At 46.9% G+C, this 21,531-nt stretch overlaps 2 protein-coding genes and 1 long non-coding RNA gene across 6 annotated transcripts in view; 2 read left to right on the forward strand and 1 right to left on the reverse strand.

Annotated features, from left to right (window-relative positions):
• The window catches only part of GRAMD1C (GRAM domain containing 1C), an 83,597-nt gene extending 75,133 nt beyond the window's left edge, over positions 1 to 8,464 (forward strand). For all 4 annotated transcript variants that reach the window (XM_073308639.1, XM_073308648.1, XM_073308647.1 and 1 more), the window contains 4 exons: positions 883 to 940; positions 1,620 to 1,730; positions 2,782 to 2,887; positions 7,879 to 8,464. In XM_073308639.1, the coding sequence (XP_073164740.1) occupies positions 883 to 940; positions 1,620 to 1,730; positions 2,782 to 2,887; positions 7,879 to 7,956 (353 nt within the window). In that variant the 3' untranslated portion in view covers positions 7,957 to 8,464. The remainder of the gene's footprint in view (positions 1 to 882; positions 941 to 1,619; positions 1,731 to 2,781; positions 2,888 to 7,878) is intronic.
• LOC140896692 (uncharacterized) lies at positions 2,529 to 11,146 on the reverse strand. The gene is made up of 3 exons (XR_012154604.1): positions 10,902 to 11,146; positions 3,032 to 3,174; positions 2,529 to 2,930 (listed from the first exon to the last, which is right to left on the reverse strand). It is a non-coding gene; the product is annotated as an uncharacterized lncRNA (long non-coding RNA).
• ZDHHC23 (zDHHC palmitoyltransferase 23) lies at positions 10,363 to 21,240 on the forward strand. Its single transcript, XM_073308671.1, has 5 exons — positions 10,363 to 10,490; positions 10,946 to 11,220; positions 12,149 to 12,859; positions 13,676 to 13,843; positions 16,426 to 21,240. The coding sequence occupies exons 2-5, from the start codon at positions 11,114 to 11,116 to the stop codon at positions 16,691 to 16,693; spliced, it is 1,254 nt and encodes a 417-aa protein (XP_073164772.1). The 5' UTR covers positions 10,363 to 10,490; positions 10,946 to 11,113; the 3' UTR covers positions 16,694 to 21,240.
• Positions 21,241 to 21,531: the final 291 nt, after the last annotated feature.

Below are 21,531 nucleotides of genomic sequence, written 5' to 3' on the forward strand. Positions count from 1 at the left end.
TGTTAGGAACTATTGTAGGAGATCAGGTAACTTACACAATTCTAGGTTAACCAGTCGGTAGTGGTGGGTGACACCTTTTAGTTTGAGAGAAAATGTACACTTCATCCTGCCCTATGCCAATATCAAATTCCCAAAGGTGTCCAATGGGGAATGGTTTTGCAGTCAGCTGAATTTAAAGTGTTTTCTGCAGGATGATAATTACTGAAACCAGGTTGACTTTTGGTTCAATAGACAAGAAAAGAAACTGGAATGGTCATTGGTACGCAGCATTGGCCATGTGACCAGAATGGTCACTGGTATGCAGCATTGGCAATGTGATCAGGTAGGCATATGGAAGTGAGTACCCACTGGGAGCTGCTTTGTCTAAGGCTGTCCACATAGCAGAGCTGCGGTTGTGCTGCTGTAGAGTAGACACTTGCTACAGTTACAGAAGGGTTTTTTTGGTCGTTACAGTAAATCCACCCACTCAAGAGGCAGTAGCTAGGTCGATAGAAAAATTCTTATGCTGACCTAGCGATGTCTGCATCAAGGTTTAGTGTAGCTTAACTGTGTTTCTGAAGGGCATGAATTTTTCACACCCCTGAGCAACGTAGCTAGGTCAATCTAAGTTTTAAGTGTAGAACAAGCCTAACTCAGAAACATACTTCACAGCACTGCTTTGCATTAGCATAAGAGATGGACATATAAACTTGATTCCTCCATTGGGATGGACAGAGAAATAGTTTCTGTTATGTGCATAAATGGGCATCCCAGACTGCACACAGCTGGTGTGACTGTCCATCGGGGCTGCCATCTAATCCACCACTTGTTGTGCACTGTAGACTCCTCTTTAGGAGAATTAATGTTGCGCATTTCTAACCTGATCTTTTCCATTCCCTACAGGAAGGAAAAGGGATGCTGCAAGGAAGACCACAGCCACCATTGTGATAATGAGCATCTTGTAAGTACTCACTGAGGTTAAACCACAATTTGACTGATGTCTGAGAGCTAATCGTATTTACACCTATATAGGAGCAGAAAAAGACGATTCATGCAGCCTGTGGTATATGGGCCCCAAGTGAGGTCAACTTCAGTGGTCTTCAGAGTAGAACCCTTTGTTACTCATCATTTTCTTAGATTGTAAGGGGACTCTCTCTTTCTTTGTGTTTACATGGCACTAGTACAGTGGGGTCCTAATCAGGGCTGGCCTGAGGGGCAGGCGATCAGGGTGGTCACCGTGCATCCTGGCATCCAGGGGAATGGGAGGAAGACTCCAGGGGAGGAGCTCAATTACTGCGTTGTATGTAGAATGAAAAATGTGCGTGGTTGAACTAGTCGGTGCTGCTGCTAGTTCATGATTGTTCACGCAGTACATTTTCTAGTATTCATTCACTCTAGTTTTAAAAATGCCAAAGGGTGAGACTTCCACCACTTCCTTTGAAAGACTGTTTCACAGCCTAATACATCCCACTCAGATGTTCTTGATACCTTAAAGTCCTGCATGATGCTTTCTCAGGTTCTTTCCTGAGGGTTTGTTCAGATAGGATAGAACATTATTCATTCTGGCCATCATGGCCCAAGTAACACTGCAGAAGCAAAATGATAGCAATGATTAAACCAGTCTGATTTTCTTTACACAGTTTGCTGCTCTTGGTTTTGCTGAATGTGACTCTCTTCCTTAAACTATCAAAGATAGAGCGTGCAGCTCAGTCATTTTACCGGGTCCACCTTCAGGATGAGAAGTCTTTAAAGTGAGTGAATTCCTCATCTTCATCCAGATATAAGAACCTGATAACTTGGATTGGACTCATAACAAGCAGATTTCAGGAGGCAAATCTTTAAATACTTTTGTAACCTGTAGCCCTTTTACAGTTGACACTGCTGTCCAGCAAATGGCTTCACATTGCACCACTGGCTTTCTTCCTCTCCAAGATATTTTAGAATTAGCCTGCCCTTTTTCTGCTGTTTTTCTCCATCTTGTCTCATGGAGATCTACACAGAATTGTAGCCTCCTCATTTCTGCTGATCCCTGCAAGGTACAAATATCTCAAAGTTCATGTCCCGCTCACTTTTTAAAAGGATGAAGTACCAGTTTTGGAGTGTGATGTAATTTAACATTTTTGCACTTCTGTTGTGCTTTACATCTTCCAACACTGTGAACATGTTATCCAATTAAATGCATTACAACATTTGCAAATGGACTTGATATTCTCAATAACTAGGTTTGTGTATCTGACTTGAAGGAGACAATTTGGGAAGCGGTGTCTCTATATTTAAAGGATTTTAGTGTGAGGGCTGATATGTTCATGACTTTGACGCCTTTGGCTACCCCGCTTCTATTTGTTTAATGCAGACCTTGATACCTGTCTTGCTTCACCTCTGTTGGCCATAGCATTGAAAGACAGAGTTTCAAAATCTAACCTAATCTTTAGCAGGGACAGAGAATGGCAGTCCTTCTAATTTTGTGCTAGGACAGACCTTTGCAACATAAGACTGGCAAAAGAACTAGATCACTTTAACTTTCCTTCAGATGAAAGATTTTACTCCTGTTTAGAAGCCTGAGGAATTCAGTTTGTTAATTACAATGCATGTTTCCTCTTAGTGTCCAGTGTATACAAATGCACTAAGGCAACATCTCTAAGAAAGTGGTAACATAGTTTCAAATGTAACTGTACACAGTCTGAATGCGGTCCTGGCTTGAAAAGTGCTAATGAGTGCAGGTAGAGACCAGTGCTTGCTGGGTATGGATGTACAGATGTTTATTCCATGGTATTGATGATTCTCATCATGTTCCCTTTTCAGCTTAGTCCCTGACATGGTGTCCAGAGAGGATATCCCTCAGCGTGACAAGGAACAGGTCCAGCAGGTGAAGGGGGTGCTGCAAGACTCTATTGCAATGCTTGAACAGGTAGGCTTCCTTCCCGCACACGCTTTTGTCGCTTCTGAGGTAGCTGTGAGGAAACAAAAAAATAGAGGTCATTTTTCAAAAGTTTTAAAATCCCCTTTAAAAAACGTCTTGCTCTATGAAATAAATGAGCCGGTCTGTGGCTACCTGTCTTCAGGAAGAACAAAGCTGCAGCAGGATGTGTAAGAAAGTGGCAATATTTTCAGGCCTTGCCCCTTTTCTTTTGCTGGGCTTCATTTGTCTTTCTGTACAAATTGCCTGTTTCCTGAGCACTCCGTATTTCTGTTTGCCTAGAGCAGAAGAAGAAATAGAAAAAACATTGATTTGATATATTCATTGCACTTTGAAGAATCATAAAAATTAGAAGCGGAGAACACCTATTAAATAATTTAGTCCCTCCTCCTGCCAGTGCTGGATTCTGCCATAGAGTGCATGCCCCATTGGTTTGCCTAGTTCAGCTTCCTATGACCGGGTTTCAACACTATTTTTAGGAGACTGTTCCACAGCCTGGTAAATCTAACAAATAGCAAATCTTCATTGTCTAAATTTTCCTTTAATTTTTTTTCTCCCATAATGTATAGTTCTGCTTCTTTGGATCACCCTGTGCTAAGGCAGAAATCATATTTGCCAGGATAGCTAACTCTGGGAGTCCAGGAGCTTGAGGCATATCATACTAAAATGCTTAAAAAGGGAACGTAGGCAGGTAGATTTGAGTTTGCTTCTATGCTAGTATGGCCTAGCGATAAAGTTCTGGCAGGAAGACTCATACAGCCACTGGATTTCAAGTTGTTTCCAAATGAAAGGTGTTTGTAAGAAGAGTGGGACTTGGATACACAGTGGAAAATTTCATGCTGTGAGGATTCAGAGTAACAGCCGTGTTAGTCTGTATTCGCAAAAAGAAAAGGAGTACTTGTGGCACCTTAGAGACTAACCAATTTATTTGAGCATGAGAGTGAATTTGTGTGGGGGGGTGGAGGGTGAGAAAACCTGGATTTGTGCTGGAAATGGCCCAACCTGATGATCACTTTAGATAAGCTATTACCAGCAGGACAGTGGGGTGGGAGGAGGTATTGTTTCATATTCTCTGTGTGTATATAAAGTCTGCTGCAGTTTCCACAGTATGCATCCGATGAAGTGAGCTGTAGCTCACGAAAGCTCATGCTCAAATAAATTGGTTAGTCTCTAAGGTGCCACAAGTACTCCTTTTCTTTATGCTGTGAGGAGTTATCTGCCTACCTCAAGATAATTGGATTCAGATTGGATTGGCTGCCTTTCTGAGAGCAATCAATGCAGGAGTGGAGACGAACAAGAAGTCTTCTCAGGCTGAAACTCAGCCTGTTTTGCTAAGTGAAGTTCTAGGATGCCCCGGGGGCTTTGAACTGCACATCCTAGTGGAAGAATATTTGGTCCGCTTGTTGGTGGGAGACCATCAGGCAGGAAAGGCACCAGCATCTCACAAACTGGTGATTTACGCCCACACTTAAGAACCCCCTCTTGATACGGATAATCCTTTCCAATGACATCTTTGTTTCTAACTTTGCTCCCTTGTTTTGGTGAAAGTTGTGGTGAGGCAGCCCTAGTGTTACCTGGAGACCACAGACTTCCTTGACCACTGTCGGTTTCATTTTAAGCTTGAATAGAGTACAGAGACTGTGTTGGTCTTGCTGGAAGATGATCATAAATGAAGCCATTGGCTGTAAGCTTGTTTGGGAATGGTTTCAAACACTGTTAAAAGCCACAGTGTGGCCAGGACCTCAGATACAGTTGTGAAAAAGGCTAATATAATTCTGAGGTGTAGACACAGGAGTTTTGTGTGTAAGACACAGGAGGTAATTGTTCTGCTCTATTCATCACTGGTGAGGCCTCAGCTGGAGTACTCTGTCCAGTTCTGGGTGCTACACTTTAAGAAAGAGTCCATAGGAGAACAACAAAAATGATAAAAGGTTTAGAACACATGATCTATTAGGAAACGTTAAATATACTTAGTTTTTTTGTTTTGTTTTGTTTTGAGTCTTGAAAAAAGAAACCCAAAGGGGGACCTTATAACAGTCTTCAAATATGCTATGGGCTGTTATAAAGAGGACAGGAATCAATTGTTCTCCATATCCACTGAAGGTTAGGCAAGAAGTAATGGACTTAACCTGCAGCAAGGGAAATTTTGGTTAGATATTAGGGAAAGCTTTCAAACTATAAAGGGTAGTTAAGCTCTATAGTAGGCTTCCAAGGGAAGTTATGGAATCCCCATCATTGGAGGTTTTAAGAACAGGTTGGACAAACACCTGTCAGGGATGGTCTAGGTTTACCTGGTCCTACCTCTGAGCAGGGGATGGACTTGATGACCTCTCAAGGTCCCTTCCAGTCATACGTTTCTATGATTCTGTGATCTCCCCCTTGCGATGGACAAAGATCAAGTGTCCATGCTGATCCTTTTACATCTATCAAATACCTTTGATGTTGGTTATGAGGTGGCTTTGGTGCATTTGTGAACCCATGAAAAGCTAAGATAGGATTACTTTTGAATGGCTCCATTCTCTTCTTTCTGAGAGAACTGGGCAATTGCTCAATTTGCTCTGAGGATTTTTTTTTGTGTAGCGTGCCACAGGCTTTTAAGTGGTCATCCCTCTTGCTCTACATGTATGTAAGATGGCAACAGGCGAAGATGAGCTGGCTTCACCTGCAATGGCATCAGTGTGCAGATATTTGGCTCTGTCTCCATTTCAGTTTTTATTTTAAAAACTCCACATTTTAAAAATATCTGATAAGGGTGTTTGAGGGAGAGCAGATATTTGTGGGATCATTCCTTTCATCCTTCTTCCTTTCCAGGCTCCTCCAGTTGCATAACACTGTGGTTTTCAAACTTTCTCCATACCATGACCCTATATTATAACAGGAAAAGTTTGGGGACCTGCCCCACTTCCATCTAGCTATAAAAACAAGGAGGGTGCAGATGCATTTCTGACCTCTGGATTGAGAAGCCATGGCTTAGCAAATGAAAGATTGCAAAATTGGTTGATTTCATTTTTTAAAACTTTTTAGCCTATTAACGTTTTTAACTTAATTATTTTTTTCTTCTCTTTCTGACTCCGACTCTCCTATTTTCCTAACTTCCTACCATTCTGACAGTAGTTAATTCCAAATAGCTAAAATGGTATTTTTAAAGAACATAGAAAATTAAATATTGAACTATATTGAGTGAGAATTTAACCACATTTCCTATCTTAAAAAAAAAAAAATCACTCACCACTTTTTTCCTGTGCAAGTCATGGTACACTTTAGATTGCTATAATATTGTGCCCTTTCTGAGTGCTGGCAGTTTTCTGCATTCATCCTTGTCCTCAGAGCACACTGAAGGCATCATGCCTCTATTATAGTGCACATCTTGTTGGGGTGTTCCTTTCAGTATTTGCCATATGCAGCAACTATGTTAAAAATGACAATGTAATGGTTTCTTTCTTGCAATGTAGCCAGTGCAGCATAGTCTAGCAGGGTAACAGAATTTAGGACAGCTCTGTAACTATGTAGAAATGACAGTCTATGCTGTGTACTGTGCTTGCCTAGCAGCTGTAATATAAATCCCTGGAAAAATCATGGAGCAGGTCCTCAAGGAATCAATTCTGAAGCACTTAGAGGAGAGGAAAGTGATCAGGAACAGTCAGCATGGATTCACCAAGGGCAAGTCATGCCTGACTATTCTAATTGCCTTCTATGACGAGATAAGTGGCTCTGTGGATGAGGGGAAAGCAGTGGACATGTTATTCCTTGACTTTAGCAAAGCTTTTGATATGGTGTCCCACAGTATTCTTGCCAGCACATTAAAAGAAGTATGGGCTGGATGAATGGACTATAAGGTGGATAGAAAGCTGGCTAGATCATCGGGCTCAATGGATAGTGATCAACAGATCCATGTCTAGTTGGCAGCTGGTATCAAACCGAGGGTCGATCCTGAGGCCGGTTTTGTTCAAATCTTCATTAAAGATCTGGAGGATGGTGTGGATTGCACCCTCAGCAAGTTTGCAGATAACACTAAACTGGGAGGAGAGGATTGGGCCAAAAGAAATCTGATGAGGTTCAACAAGGACAAGTGCAGAGTCCTGCACTTAGGACGGAAGAATCCCATGCACCGCTACAGACTTGGGACCGAGTGGATAGGAAGCAGTTCTGCAGAAAAGGACCTAGGGGTTACAGTGGACGAAAAACTGGATATGAGTCAACAGTGTGCCCTTGTTGCCAAGAAGGCTAACGGCATTTTGGGCTGTATAGGTAGGAGTATTGCCAGCGGATTGAGGGACGTGATCATTCCCCTCTATTCGGCATTGGTGAGGCCTCATCTGGAGTACTGTGTCCAGTTTTGGGCCCCATGCTACAAGAAGGATGTGGAAAAATTGGAAAGCGTCCAGTGGAGGGCAACAAAAATGATTAGGGGGCTGAAGCATATGACTTATGAGGAGAGGCTGAGAGAACTGGGATTATTTAGTCTGCAGAAAAGAAGAGTGAGGGGGGATTTGATAGCTGCTTTCAGTTACCTGAAAGGGGGTTCCATGGAGGATGGATCTCGACTGTTCTCAGCAGTACCAGATGACAGGACGAGGAGTAATGGTCTCAAGTTGCAGTGGGGGAGGTTTAGGTTGGCTATTAGGAAAAACTCTTTCATTAGGAGGGTGGTGAAGCACTGGAATGGGTTACCTAGGAAGGTGGTGGAACCTCCTTCCTTAGAGATTTTTAAGGTCAGGCTTGACAAAGCTCTGGCTGGGATGATTTAGTTGGGGATTGGTCCTGCTTTGAGCAGGGGGTTGGACTAGATGACCTCCTGAGGTCTCTTCTAATCCTGACATTCTGTGATTCTACGGTTGATTCTAAATGGTTTACTGCAAACTACTGTTAATATGAAAGGGTGGGAGGGAATTATTCTGAATGTAAAAATAAAACATTTACATCTCATCCTTGCAGCAGCATAATTTATATACTTTTGGGGGCCGGGGGTTGTATCTCCACAGCTGAAGAGCTCCCTTTCTATGCTTCAGAGAAGCTTTGATCACCTGAACAAGACCAAGAGTGATGAGACTGAGAGTTAACATTACCAACACCCACAACTCAAGATGTCATGAGAATGAAGATGCTGCATATCTGTTTGGGGGTGGGGGTTTTGACATTCTGTTATCTCAGAGCTTTTTACTATTTTTTGTTCAGCAGCTCCTGGTGCAGCTAATACAGACCTCTGGATAAAACAGGGCAGGTTCTGAGGTCCTGTAACTCTGAGAATCTCTACCCACCACCCCCATACATCTGGTTTTCTTGTGAACAAGCCAGAGGTGTGAATGAGTGAGAACATTGTACTGTACTGTGTAACTGTGATGTGCAAATTACAGAGAAGTGCAACCTCAGCACAGCAATGACTGTATCTAATGAAAACTGAACTCTTTTATATTGATTTGAAGAATCAGTGGCACTAAGCTACAGCGGGGGCAGGACGGGGGATGTTCTGTAAAGAAATAACAGCAGGCAGTGATTTCACATATCCAGGATATTCATATGCTCCTTCATAGACATACATATTGTGTAAAACAAGTCAGCAGTTTGAAATACCCATATTTATTTTTTTAAGATTGCATTTTTTTGTTTCACTCAAAATGAAAGAGCTCCATGTTTAATCTCTTATTAAATTGTTCTGCACACTGATGGGCTCTGCTAATTCCTCCCCCCCCACCCCACCACATCTGTTCAGCTTGCCTAATGAAATTTCGGCACTCCAAAAGAAATTGTTCCTTCAATCCTTGGTGTGATACCCAGAAATGATAACAGACCATTGGGAAACGGCCAGATTAGAAACCAAAATTGAGGGGGCCCTTATATTGGTTGGGTGAAGCCCTGTTAGCAACTTCCTAAAAAACCTAAACCAGGGTTAACCAAGGCTGCTGCTACAACATTGCCAACTCTGCATTACAGAAACTGGCATGTTTAATCATGCTTGAAAAACATGCTTGTACCCCAGCTGTGTTATGGTTTTCATGTCTTTGTGGACAGCAAAACAACACATTAAATATGTGAGGGAAGTGTATTTTAACCCTCAAAGGTAGTTCCCTGCTGTGATTGTCATGGTTTTGGTTTTATGTTCATACAAGCAAGAAGAAACTATATTATAACATGGCTGGGTTACAAGTATGTGAAAATTGGCTGTTTTGTTGTGGAGGAAGGGCCACAATTTCCCTGGCCAGTGTATGCAGTGCATCACTGTGCTACAAACCCATTTACTGACCAGTGTATGTTGTATTTTGGAGTTCCTTTCAAACAGGGCTATAGCCTGCAAAAACTAGCGTCCTGTTTACACTACAGGGGGACCTGGTTATAATTGTCCCTGACCCAGTCTATTTTCCAGTGTAGATGGAATGCTGAGTGTTTTATAAGCAGCCTAATAGTTATGGTCTTGTCTCTGTTGTAAACTAGAGCTGTTACAACCAAAGGACCACCGTTGTTACCAGCTCCCTGATGCAGTTGTAGCATAGATGGCGCTGCAGAGGTGTACGCTGTATGGCAATGAAAGCGTGAGCTCAGTGCCTTGCTCTGTATCCACTAGCTGCAGTGAGCCAAGTCCGTGACAATTATTGGGGCATTATCTCCCCCTCCTTATCTATTGGCGGCCGGCCTGCCTGTCATCTGGTAAGCATATGGGTAAAGGCAGCTAGTTTTTAGCAGTTAGGATGCAAGACTGGTGCTTGTCTCCTACTGACTGAAATACTTTGGCTTGTGTTTTGTGGCCACACTATGCATGTCTGTGGAACCAAGAACTTCCCAGGACCGTGTACTGAGCAGGAAGGATAGTTGTAGTTGCTCCTCTCTGTTGCAGCTGCTGGTGAGTCGGATTCACCGACAGCCTTTTGGCTACAGACCTCCGCTGAACAGTTCCGATTTTGCAAGCTGCCCCTGGCAAACCGGTACCCGCAGGGACGTGCTTTGTCTTGCTCATCAGCTGCTACTTTGCTGGGCAGATCCTTCCCCTTTGCGCCTTTCAAAAGCCACCAGCGGGGCCTGCGGCGGTGCGAGGAGACAGCGACGTTAAACCGGAGCAAGCGTGCGTGGCGCCGGCCACCCGCGGAGTTGCACCAGTTCAACACGCCCAAGCGCGGCCCCCGCTTCGTTAAACCGATGCCACGGCTGCGCGGCCTGGGGGAAGGGGCGGATGCGGCAGCGCTGGCTCGCAAGGGAGCTCGCGGCTCCTCTAGCCCCAGCCGGGCTCGCTGGGCGCGAGCGCAGCGCCCCAGCCTGGCCGGGCAAAGCTACCGCCGCGCGCGCGGCAATGCCTGGGTACGGGCCGGGGGCCGGGAGCGCGCGCGGCCGGCTCTGTGACGTAGCGTCTGCACCGCGTTCTGTGCCAGGCTTCGGCCTGCACACCATTCCCGCGGCCGGGCTGCGCCCCCCACCTGTCGCCACCCCCCGCGCCCTGTAAGCAGGCCGGCCTCTGCCGTGACGTCATGGCTGGCCCCGCCCCGCCCGCGCCGGCATTGGGCCATCCCGGCTGACGTTGGCACGGGGGTGTTCGGAAGCGGTCGGGAGCAGTGGGCGGGGAGGCTGCCGGCTGCCCACCCTCAGCCGGGCGCCCTGCTCACGTGAGGTGAGTGACGGGGGTGAGAGCCTGCAGGGGGCGTAGCCAATCACAGCTGTTCTCCGGGATGGGGTGTGCGGAGTGAATGGCAGGGGGGCGGCGCGGGCGCCGGGGGGCGGGGTGGCTGGAGGAGGAGGGGGCTCGGGTGGAGCAGGGCTGGTGGGTGTGCGGGGCCGGGGGAGGACGGGCTGAGCACCTGGGTGGGCTCAGGGGGCAGCTGGGACCCCCCCACCCCCGTTCTCCCTCCGACGGGCTGGCCCGGGCTAGAGCCGTGGGGGCCCGGGGCTGCTGGTCTAAGCCGGGGAGCAGAGGAGTTGCCCCTGAAGCCCCGCCGCCCGGCCCCGCCGGTCTAAGCCGGGGAGCAGAGGAGTTGCCCCTGAAGCCCCGCCGCCCGGCCCCGCCGCCCCTCTTTCCACTCACGTCTGGCTTTTGTGCCAGAAATAGCCGACTACTCGCTTCTGCAGGACCCCAGCAGGCAGTGCCGGGGCAGCCGGGTCCCTGTGCCCTTCCCCGCTGCCCCCCCCGCAGGAGTCGCCATCGCACGCCGGCCAGAGCAAGCGGGAGCCTCAGTTGCCTGCGGAATCAGCGGCTGGAAACCGGGCAAAAGGAGGAAGAAGGCCGAAGGGTCTGAGATGGAGGAGCCGCTCTGCTGCTGCGAGTACATTGACCGGAGGGGGGAGAAGAACCATCTAGTGGCCTGTTGCTGTGACTGCGAGGACCTCGATGAGGGCTGTGAAAGGTAAAGAGCCTAGTCTCTAATCTGCCTTTACATAGGGGGGCTCATACCACGCTCATTACCGTGGTATCTTGAGTGTCGTCCCCCCCCACCTTTAACCAGCTTCTTTAGAAAGGGGCACTGTGTGGTCAGGCTCAGCTTTGGAAACCCAGTCTACACATAACTGCTCCATTTGGTACTTTTAAACATCTCCCTGTCAGATAGGAGTGGTTGTCTGTGTCAAGTGCCAATTGACAAGGGACTGGGCATTTTGGGAATGTCAAAAGCCTTCTGCCTGGTTGGGATAAAGGCTGGGGTAATAGAGCAGGCTGGGAATTTCACAGCAAAACAGGATTTCATCAGAAAATTCTTGTTTGTTAAACCCAAAATGTTATGTGGAAACTTACTGGGTTCAAAGAACTTTCACTGAAGCACAGGCAGGGTTCCTGCCTGCCTGGTTTCCTGCCAGCTTGCATGCAGGGCTGCTAGAGACCCAGGACTTCCAGGGTCTGCAGCATTAGGGTAAGCCCCACAGTGTGGACTGCCCCAGAGCCAGAGATCTGTGGACACCCAGACCTGATTCTTGTCAGTTTCACAGCTGCTATTCATCTGGTTTCTGAATCAGGGACAGATTTTGTTGAAGTGGGTAGATGGAATCACAGAAGTTAGAGAGTGAAAGGCTTAATATTAATAGAATAACCTTGCGTTGGTCTTTAGAAATTTCTTTAAAAAGGCACATCTCCTGTCTGAGAAAGATTACAGGTTACATCAGATAGGCATAGAATAGGAAGAAATGGGAAGGGAAATAGGGAGTGAGTCAAAGTGATTGATGTGAAGTGATTGAATCTTGTGGGTTCTGATTAGATTGTAAGGAGAGACTGAACTAAGAGGGGAGTAGACAGCACAGAAGTGTCTCATGTATGTGAGCAAAATCTGTGCTTTTCCCTAACAGGTGGCTGACGTGCAGATCTTTGCCCCCAGGGACTTTAGAGAGAATTGCAGACACCATCTTGGATCGCTTCCGCATCCCCTGGCTTAAGGGGGCCATAAAGATCAATATTAGCCTGCTCCCACCACTCGTCCTGCTGCCAGTCTTCCTCCATGTAGCAGCTCTGCACTTCCTGTTGGCACTTGTTATCCTGACATCCCTTCCTGTGGTGGTGCTGTGGTACTACTACCTCACACACAGAAGAAAGGGACGGACTCTCTTCTTTTTGAGCCTGGGGCTGTTCTCTCTGGGGTACATGTATTATGTGTTCCTCCGGGAAGTGGTTCCCCGAGGCCATGTGGGGCAAACTCAGGTGGTTATTCTCACCTGTGGGCTAATTCTCATGCTTGTGGCCCTGTCTCAAGCCAAGAGAGACCCTGGCTACCTTGCCAGCCAAATGAGCAATGACAAATCACCATGCCAAGGCAGCAATGACTTGCCAAACAGGAAAATCCTGGGGAGTTCCAATGGGCTTCACGGAGCAGCTTTGTCTGGCATTGCCAGCTGTCATGCTAAGAACAGTGATGCCAAGGGCTATTCTAGAACGTTGGCCGAGGGACTAGACAGAGCAAAGGAGGACTGGTGCACCAAATGTCAGCTGATTAGGCCACCTCGGGCTGGACATTGCCGGTTGTGTGGCATATGTGTAAGGAGACTGGACCATCACTGTGTCTGGTAGGTGCCATGGACTTCTGAGGTTGTTGTTTAAGGTTAAAGAAGTTGTTGCTCTTTGATCCAGATGCTAGCAGTCAAATAGGGCTGCCACTTGGAATTGGTGCCTTTCATTTTGGTACAGAGAGCTGTCATTTGCCCTAAGTAGGGTGACCTGATAACTAGCCAACTCTGGTATAGGAGATCTATGTTTCAAGACCAGGTTTTGGTCTCTGGGTCCTAGTCTGTCTGCAATGACAGTTTTAGGGAAATTTCCCACTGTGACTCTAGAACCAGTACAGTTCCACTGAGTGGAGTGCTAGTGATGTAAGAAAGGGGTCAGGTTTTTTTTTACCGCCATGATGTTTAAATATGCTCTAAGCAGGTATAAATTTTGTGACATGCTAGCACTCCTGCAATTGCTTCCACCACTGGAGCCGCACTGGTGCTACAGCAGCAGGGGGAGAGTCACTAAAATTGCCAGTGTAAATGCAGCCCAAGATCCCAGGGATGGTGGTGTGTGGATATATCAAGCAAAGAGACGTCACCTTTCTTAGGGTTTTAGGAAAGGCTAAGAGCCTGCCAGCAGGCAATTGACAGGATGTGGGAGGCTCTCCCAGAGCTATATTGACACTGGCAGGATCTGAATATGCTGTTTTTACATTTCCTTAATTATTGGCCTAAATTACTAGCCTGTGCCCTTGAGTGGCTTTATGTGCACTCTGGTGAGTGTATTATACAGACACACCTTGGAACCAAATTCTCTGCCAGTCAAGGGAGAGAGACGCTTTTTTTTTTAAGTAAAGAAAAATGTTTTATAAAATGTTCTTTCCTTTGGAGGATTAACAGCTGCGTAGGGGAGCGGAACCACCGAGCCTTTATCCTTGTGCTATCACTCTTCCTGCTCACCTCCGTTTATGGAATTACACTGACCCTGGACACCATCTGTAGGGGCCAAAATATGTTCATAGCGCTGTTCTACTGCCCAGGGACCTATGCAGACTACAGGTGAGAAATCTTCTCAGGGACAGGGCACGGGGTGGGGACATGGGTCCTTCCTCAGAGGTCAGATCATGTAGCTCAGTTCCCACTTGTTACTTGTTTCCAGTTCCGGAGGCCCCAGTCCATCTCCTATGGCCCGCGTCATGCCTGACAAACAATGAATTTATCCTCACAACTCCTGGGAGACTGAGAAGTGCTGTCCCCATTCTACAGCAAGGGATGCTGTAGGCACAGAGTTAGTTTCTCAAGGTCCCATAGAAAGTCAGTGGCAGAGCCAGGACTGGAACTCAGTTCTCCTATGTCCCACTCCTGTGCCTTAAACATAAGACCATCCTACTTGTCCCTCCGTCTCTGTCCTTTCACCTCATCCTCAGTGTATGAGTCTTCCAAGCTGTTGCTTCTTCATCTGACTCCCTCCACCAATCCCTGCTGCCTGAGTCCCCAGACTTCCTTTCTTACTCTCTGGCTCCCTTCAAAGATCCTCACCTGCTCCCTTCCGCTGCCTCTCCAGTGCTTAGGAGCTCTCATGCTGCCTGGCTGCATCCTGCCACCCCTTCATCAGCTCCACAGATCCTCCTTCCATTCAGCTGCCTCTGTGTTGTCCTGTAGTTCCAAGATTTATTTATTTTTATTATCCAGTAGCACCTAGAAGCCCCTATTGGGATGGACTCCCCTTTGGACTAGATCCTGTACAGCTTACACAGTAGCTGACAGCCATTGCTTTGAAGAGGTTACAGTCTAAATCAGGGGTGGGCAAAATACGGCCTGCAGGCTGGATCCGGCCCATCAGGGCTTTGGATCCAGCCCGCGGGATTGCCAGCCCACGGAATTTGCCACCCCAGTGGAGCCATGGGGCTAAGGCAGGCTCCCTGGCTGCCCTGGCCCCATGCCGCCCCCAGAAGTGGCCGGCACCATGTCCCTGCAGCCCCTGAGGGAGTGGGGGGGCAGAGGGCTCCAAGCACTGCTTTCACCTGCGGGCACTAGCCCCCATTGGTTGGGAACGGGGAACTGTGGCCAATGGGAGCTTTGTGGGAGTTACCCGCAGGTGAGGGCAGCTCACAGAGCCCTCTGCCCTCCCCTCCCCCAGGGGCCGCAGGGAGCCTGCCTTAGTCCCGCTGCGCGCTGCTTCCACCCTTGAGCTGCTCAAGGTAAGCAGCGCCGGGTTGGAGCCTGAACCCTTCCTGCACCCCAACCCACTGCTCTGAGCCCCCTGCCTCAGCTTCCACCCCTCCTGCACCCTGAGCCCCTTCCTGCACACCATACCCCTACCCCAGCCCTACATTCATGGCCCTGTATGCAATTTCCCTACCCAGATGTGGCCCTCGGGCCAAAAAAAATTGCCCACCCCTAGTCTAAATAGACAAGATCGGGAGTGGGGAGAAGGAATTCAATATACAAGCAAGTGATCAGGGAGGTTGGGAGATGAAATGCCAGGTCCAAGAGTTTTGGGGATTACTGGGTGGTGTGTAGCTGGGGAGTGGCGGTGATGTAGAGAAGGAAAGAGGTTGAGTTGTAGGAGAGGAGGTGGGAGGGCAATGGAGAGGTTGTGTTTGTGACTGCAGCAGAGACTTAACCAGTCCAAGTTAGGTGTAGGTCAGGACATCCAGTGGTTGCCGCCATGCAGAGTTTGGCCTTCATAGTCTAGCGGATTTTATAAGGTGTCCTGAAAGATCACCCCTTTCTACTCCCATGCAACTGGTGTGGGAGAGTGGACCAGGCTGTTAGTGTCTAGAGCATTTGAGTGGCTAGATTCAATGAGCAGACAGGGAATGAGGGCTGGTGGGTCCCAGACTGCAGTTGCTTCCTTCTGTGACTGTATAAGTTGAGCTCCCCTTAGAGTTTGTAAAACAGTGTGATCTAGTGGTTAGGGCAGTAGAATGTGAGTCAGACCTCCTTTACCTAGCGTCACCAAAGATTTGCTGGTGTGACTCTGAGTGTGTGACTTCACATCTCTGCATGAGTTTGTCCAGCTATAAAAAGGGCTTAGTGCTTGCCTCTCTCCCCGGCATGGTGACAAAAACATTAACATTTATACAGTGCTGAAACAGAGGCTAGAACACTGGACTGAGACTCAGGAGGTCCGGGTTCAAATCCTGGCTCTGGTGGTGACCTCAGTTTCCTCACCTGTACAATGGGCATATTGATACTGCCCTCCTGTGTAAAGCACTTTGAGTTCTACTGATGAAAAGCACTAGATAAGAGCTTAGTTTTATTATTATGAGTCCCCAATCTGGGCCTCAGTTTCCCCACCTATAAAAGGAGGATGATACTGGCTTTTGTAAAACACGTGGCATTCTACTGGTGAAAAGTGCTGTATAAGAGCTGGGTATTATTATTATTTTTTATTATTGGAAATGTATATGGCTGTGTAAGTGCTAAGCATCATTATTAGCGATGTTGTGGGGCTTTAATGTCTGTAAAACCCTTTGGGATCACCTGATGAAAGGGGCTGTTGTAGCAGATATGGAAAGGGACAGAAGGGAGATCTGTTACCAGGGGAAATCTCTCTCTCAATCTCTGAAGCTACGGATTAAAGCAGCTATGCCCACATTAAATGGCTTCCTTCCCATCTCTTTCCCCACTGCCAGCTCCGCTCTGTCATTCACGTGTGTGTGGTACTGTGCCATTGTAACGGCCGGGATGGGCTACATCCTCCTCATCCAGCTATTGAACATCAGCTACAACGTGACCGAGAGGGAAGCTCGGCTGGCTCTGCGGGAGGACACCGGGCGCAGGCTTCTGGGTGGGATTGTGGTAGACACGGGCAAGTATAACCAGGGCTTCCTGTACAACTGGGGCCAGTTCTTGACCCTGGGGTCACCCACTCCTCAGCACTCTGCCGAAGACATTGTGTGAAATCCCTTTCCCACTGATCGCAGTGACATTCTGTGGAGGTGAATGGCTCCTTCCACAGGGATCCCACTGCCATTCCCTACGAACTTGGAGGCTGTGCCCATCTCATCATAGGTGTCTGAAGAGGCATTAAAGGACAGATAGCTCTTGTACACCAGAGGCCAAAAGTAGGGTGCAGAATGAATTAAGCCATATGCACCAACCAGGAGAGATGAAATCACACTCCTACCCCACCTGTCTCCACACAAAGAAATTATGCACAGTTCAGGAAGATTAACAACACAAGACTTTGAGAACGTGGATGCTCCATGTCTAGATTTCAGAGCCAAGATAATCAAATGCCAGGTTTCAGGCCTCAGCTGGACACTGCAGGGTTCAGGACAGACTCCCCTCTCTTATCCACGTGCAGCATTTCACAAATGATGTGATGCCTTGTGCTGATGAGGCGAACTATAATGTGTACCAAGAGCAAGCCATTCCAAGAGACAGGATCGCAATCATAAAGGATTAAGGGGAAGATATTTAAAAGGGGCTTTGTCTTGTGGTAGCTTTAAGAACCAACTAGGACCACTCTTCTCTCTTGTGGGCATATTTTTCAATCTTCCATTCCAACCTATCCATAAAGCTGCATCAGCTATTAGTGCTTCTCTTAAGTGCCTTTGTGAGCAGTACAGCTATAGGGCTGTTTGAGGTCCTGTCCTCTCTTAGCCGCCCCCAAAGGGGCTATTCCATCTGTGTGTGAGCGGAGGACTGATCCCTCCTGTGCCAGTGATTTCTTTCCTCTGCTTCTCTGAGTTGATCCAAGAGCTTGACTCCCTTGAAATATTTTTGTTCCATTAGCAATTGCTAGCACCACACAGCTGGTAAATATTTTTCAAGTAAGAAAGCTTTAAGTTCCCAAGTAGCTGTTACTCATTCTGGGGCAGTGGCCCAGGTGGGAAGTAAATAGACCCTTGTCTGATGCTGCTACTGGCTTGTGATTTCCCCCCCTCCCTGTGATGAGAGAGGAATAATAGTACTCCTGGGAGATGGCTCACAGCTGAAGTACAGCTGCCCAGATCTCTGTCCCCCAATCATTGAGAATGTGCTCTACCCCCAGTAGACCTGCTTCTCAAAGGAACTGGAAAGGCAAGATTTAACTCGGAGGTCTGGGGATGAGGGGAGGGTTTGTTGGGCCTCACAGAAGACTGCTAAATGAAAATGTTGGTTGCAATGTTGTATAGTCAGGATATTAGAGAGACAAGGTGAGTGGGGTAATATCTTGTATTGGACCATCTTCTCTTTGGTGAGAGAGAGAAGCTTTCAGGCTCGCGTGATCTGAAGAAGAGCTCTGTGTAAGCCCAAAACCTTGTCTCTTTCACCAACAGACGTTGATCCAATGAAAAATATTACCTCCCTCACTGTGTCTCTCAAGTGAAATGGTTGGCGGGGGTTACAGCGGGGTTGCTAGAGGCCTGTGAGGACTGAGTGCACCTGCCTCTCAACCACACCTACCTGGGCTCCAGTTTTAGCTGAAATCACAAGGGATGTCATTTGGCAGATCTTATGTCTATCCCTGTTTGTGCACATTGTAAACACCACTGTAATTTGATATGCCTGGCTAGACAAGCCCTGGGCTCAGAGAGCATTGGAGTATTGTAGATCCAGACTGAGATGCACCGGCAGAGATGAGAGGAATCTCACTCTAATTATTAATATGCGTCCATTCCACAAAAACAACAATCAATGAGTAGCCCCCTTGGTGGCAGACAGACCAAGGACTGATTGGAGACTTGAACTCCCCTCTCCTTGCTTAGAGGTCAACTCTGTAGGGCAGGGTTGATAAAGTGTATTACCAAAGGGTGTGTGTGGGGTGGGGGAGGAGAGAGCAAAAAGGCAAACTTCCCCTCCCCGTCTTACTGTACATTCAGCCCCCAATCTGCTAGTCTGGCATCTGTCACCATCACCGCTCAAGATACAATGCCCAAGTTCAAGTCAATATGCCCCTCTTTATACTGTTCTGTTGCTTGCTAAAGTGGTATATGCAACTTCTGTGCCCTACAGCATAATTAATGAGCCTTAGGAACTGCTGTGCTTGGAGCCCAGTGACATGGAAAGAGCTGCTGACTTGTGCAGTCCCCTTTTTGTGATCACTTTAAAGAGGAGAAACCTCTGTCTCCAGTCAGAGGGAAGGAAAGAAGAAAATCAAGAGATGTGGAGACCTCTGGCCCTTTATTATCCCCATTTCAATGAGAAAGCAGTCACATGGATCACACTGCTCGTCCACTGGCATGATTAGTTTCTAAAGTGCCACAAGTACTCCTTTTCTTTTTGCAAATACAGACTAACACGGCTGTTACTCTGAAACCTGGCATGATTATGATGATCTCACTTCTCCTGGGACTGGAGTTATGTTCATATCAAGAGCTTGCCTTAATGCTACTTAACTGCAAATGTGTCTGTAGCAGAAATACATTTAGTGGGGCTGTGGGGAGCCTAGATGGAAGAGTTCTGCCTCATACAGTGATCTCTCTCAAACCTCTGTCCTGTTGAGATAATGTTGCCTTCTGGGCAGAAAAAAGCCACTAGAGGGCATGTGGTGTAGAGCACAAAACTAGGAGCTAGGACCTTGGGCAAGTCACCTAACCTTTCCATGCTTGTTAACCCCTCTGTGAAGGGGGAATAAAACTCTGAACTGGTGTGTTTACCAGTGCCATCTAGTGGGTGGAATTGGAGCTGCTCAACTGTGTGTCAGGCCCAAACAGCTTCAAGTGGTTAGAGGCCTGTGTTTTTGCTGCAGGAGGATCTGAATTTTATTCCTACTGCATGGGAAGTTCTAAGTGGCCATAGAATGCACTCTGGTGGCAAATGCACTGTCTTAAATGGCCACCTTCTTGTTTACAGTCCTAGCCTTCCTGAGAGAGGATTACCTCATGAATGTCTTTGGAGAGGGAAAGCACAATGTTGACTTTTTGCTCTGTTTGTACAGTGCCTGGCACAATGGGGTTCTGGTCTATGATTGGGGCTCCTAGGCACTATAGTGATATAAACACTAATATCGGGAAGTAATGCTGTTCTGTCCTTTTCATGGTAAGAGCTTCAGATTTACTCTGTTTTGGGGTTTGGAGCTTCCTTTGAGTACCTACAGTGCAGCAGAAAGTCCAAGAAGGGCAATGCCCCCCTTTTCATTTCTATTGAGGGTGGATTATCTCACATTCTTGGCTTTGCCCACCCTTAGTCCAATGACACAAGGTTAAACTTCCAGCCAAATGTTAAAATCCACCACAGTAGTGGACATAAAGAGAGAGTCTTGGGGCTGTGAAAAAGGGATAGAGATGCAGTTCGTGCAATAAAGGAAGGCAGGCTGGTGAGGGATAGATGGGGAGCACACTGCATTTGACAGATGAGCTGCAGGTTGGGCACCCAGCTGGGTCCAACAGATACTTAAATCTAAGCTCCTTGGGGCAGGGAGCAGTCACTTACTTGTCTGTAAATTGTCATGCATGCTCATAACAATCACAAAATCATTACCATTCTGGCCCTTTAAAGGCTCTCCTGAGCTGCAGAAGAGGAGTGTCTAGAGCTGGTAAAAGTCTGGGGACTCTAGCAAATTTTTAAATTGTTTTTCCTGGTTTTCTGCCTCAACATTTTGAAATGTAAAAAGATTTATCCCGTTTTGGTAGCATCCTTCTTAGAGACTTTCAGTGCTATTGAGTGGGATTCACTTTACACACCAGGAAGAATTTTAAAGGACTAGGACTGTCATAATACTACTAAAATTGCACAGATACTAGCATCCTGGTTGGTGAATTTTAGTGAAAGCGTTAAATGCATGATACGAGCGATAACTTGGCACTCTGCCATAACTGCCTCTTCTCAATTTTGCATTCGTGCTCTGGTAGATGAGTGACCTTTTTTTGAAGACCATTTCTTGACTTTCACCTTTACCCAAATGACTGAAGTCCCTGCTGACCAAGAAATGCCAGAGATTCCAATCCTATTTCAGACTCCAGGCTGTAATGGTGCTTTCCCCCTTCGAAACAGACTGCTTCGAGTGTCTTAAAAAAAATCATGTGCTTTAAAGGTTTCTTCTCTAGACAAACGAATTCTGCCTAGTGTCTTAATAATCACATGTGCTATGGCTTCCTTCCCTGTGTAAATGCATATTGCCTCATTAGAGCAGGGTGTGTGTGTGTGTGTGTGTGATTATGGATGTATTTTCCCTATCTCTACTATGTTTTCAATGGAGGCACCGGCAAGGATGTTTGTCAAATGAAAACCCTGCAAGGGACGAGGTGAGATCCTTCCTGAAATCAGGAATCTGACTTCCCAAGAGTTTACGTCATTAGGGAAATGGTTTTAATGATAAAATGAAAAATACAGTGTCTGAAAGAAGAATTGCTTCTAACCTGGTTGTTTTTTCCTAAATGACAGGAGGAACCCTAAATATAAAATGCTGTTGTGTGAGCTTTATTAAAAGGATTGTGTTGGGTGGCCACTTTGTAACATGCCCAGTGTTTTCAGAGGGGTGTAGTTATGAGTTCAAATAAATAAAAACTATCTTTAGAGTGGTCTTGATTAATTTATACTATGTTACAGTGCAGATTAACTGAATGCTTCCGGGCAATCGTACTGGGTTACAGAGACTTGCATTTCTAATCAAATCCAGCCAGGTCAGTAGTGACTGAAAGCTACCGCCATCTAGGGGCTGTGAAATGAATTTGGATGTTGGGGGGAGATGGCCCAATTCCCAGTGAGTAAGCAGCCATAGCACGACACCATCATCACATCTGGTATTGCCTAGTCACTCCTAGTCTCAAAGGGAAAAGGATTGAACTTCCCCAAGTGTTTCCTCATAACCT

This window comes from Lepidochelys kempii, chromosome 1 (assembly GCF_965140265.1).
Source record: "Lepidochelys kempii isolate rLepKem1 chromosome 1, rLepKem1.hap2, whole genome shotgun sequence".
Taxonomy (NCBI): Eukaryota; Metazoa; Chordata; order Testudines; family Cheloniidae; genus Lepidochelys; species Lepidochelys kempii.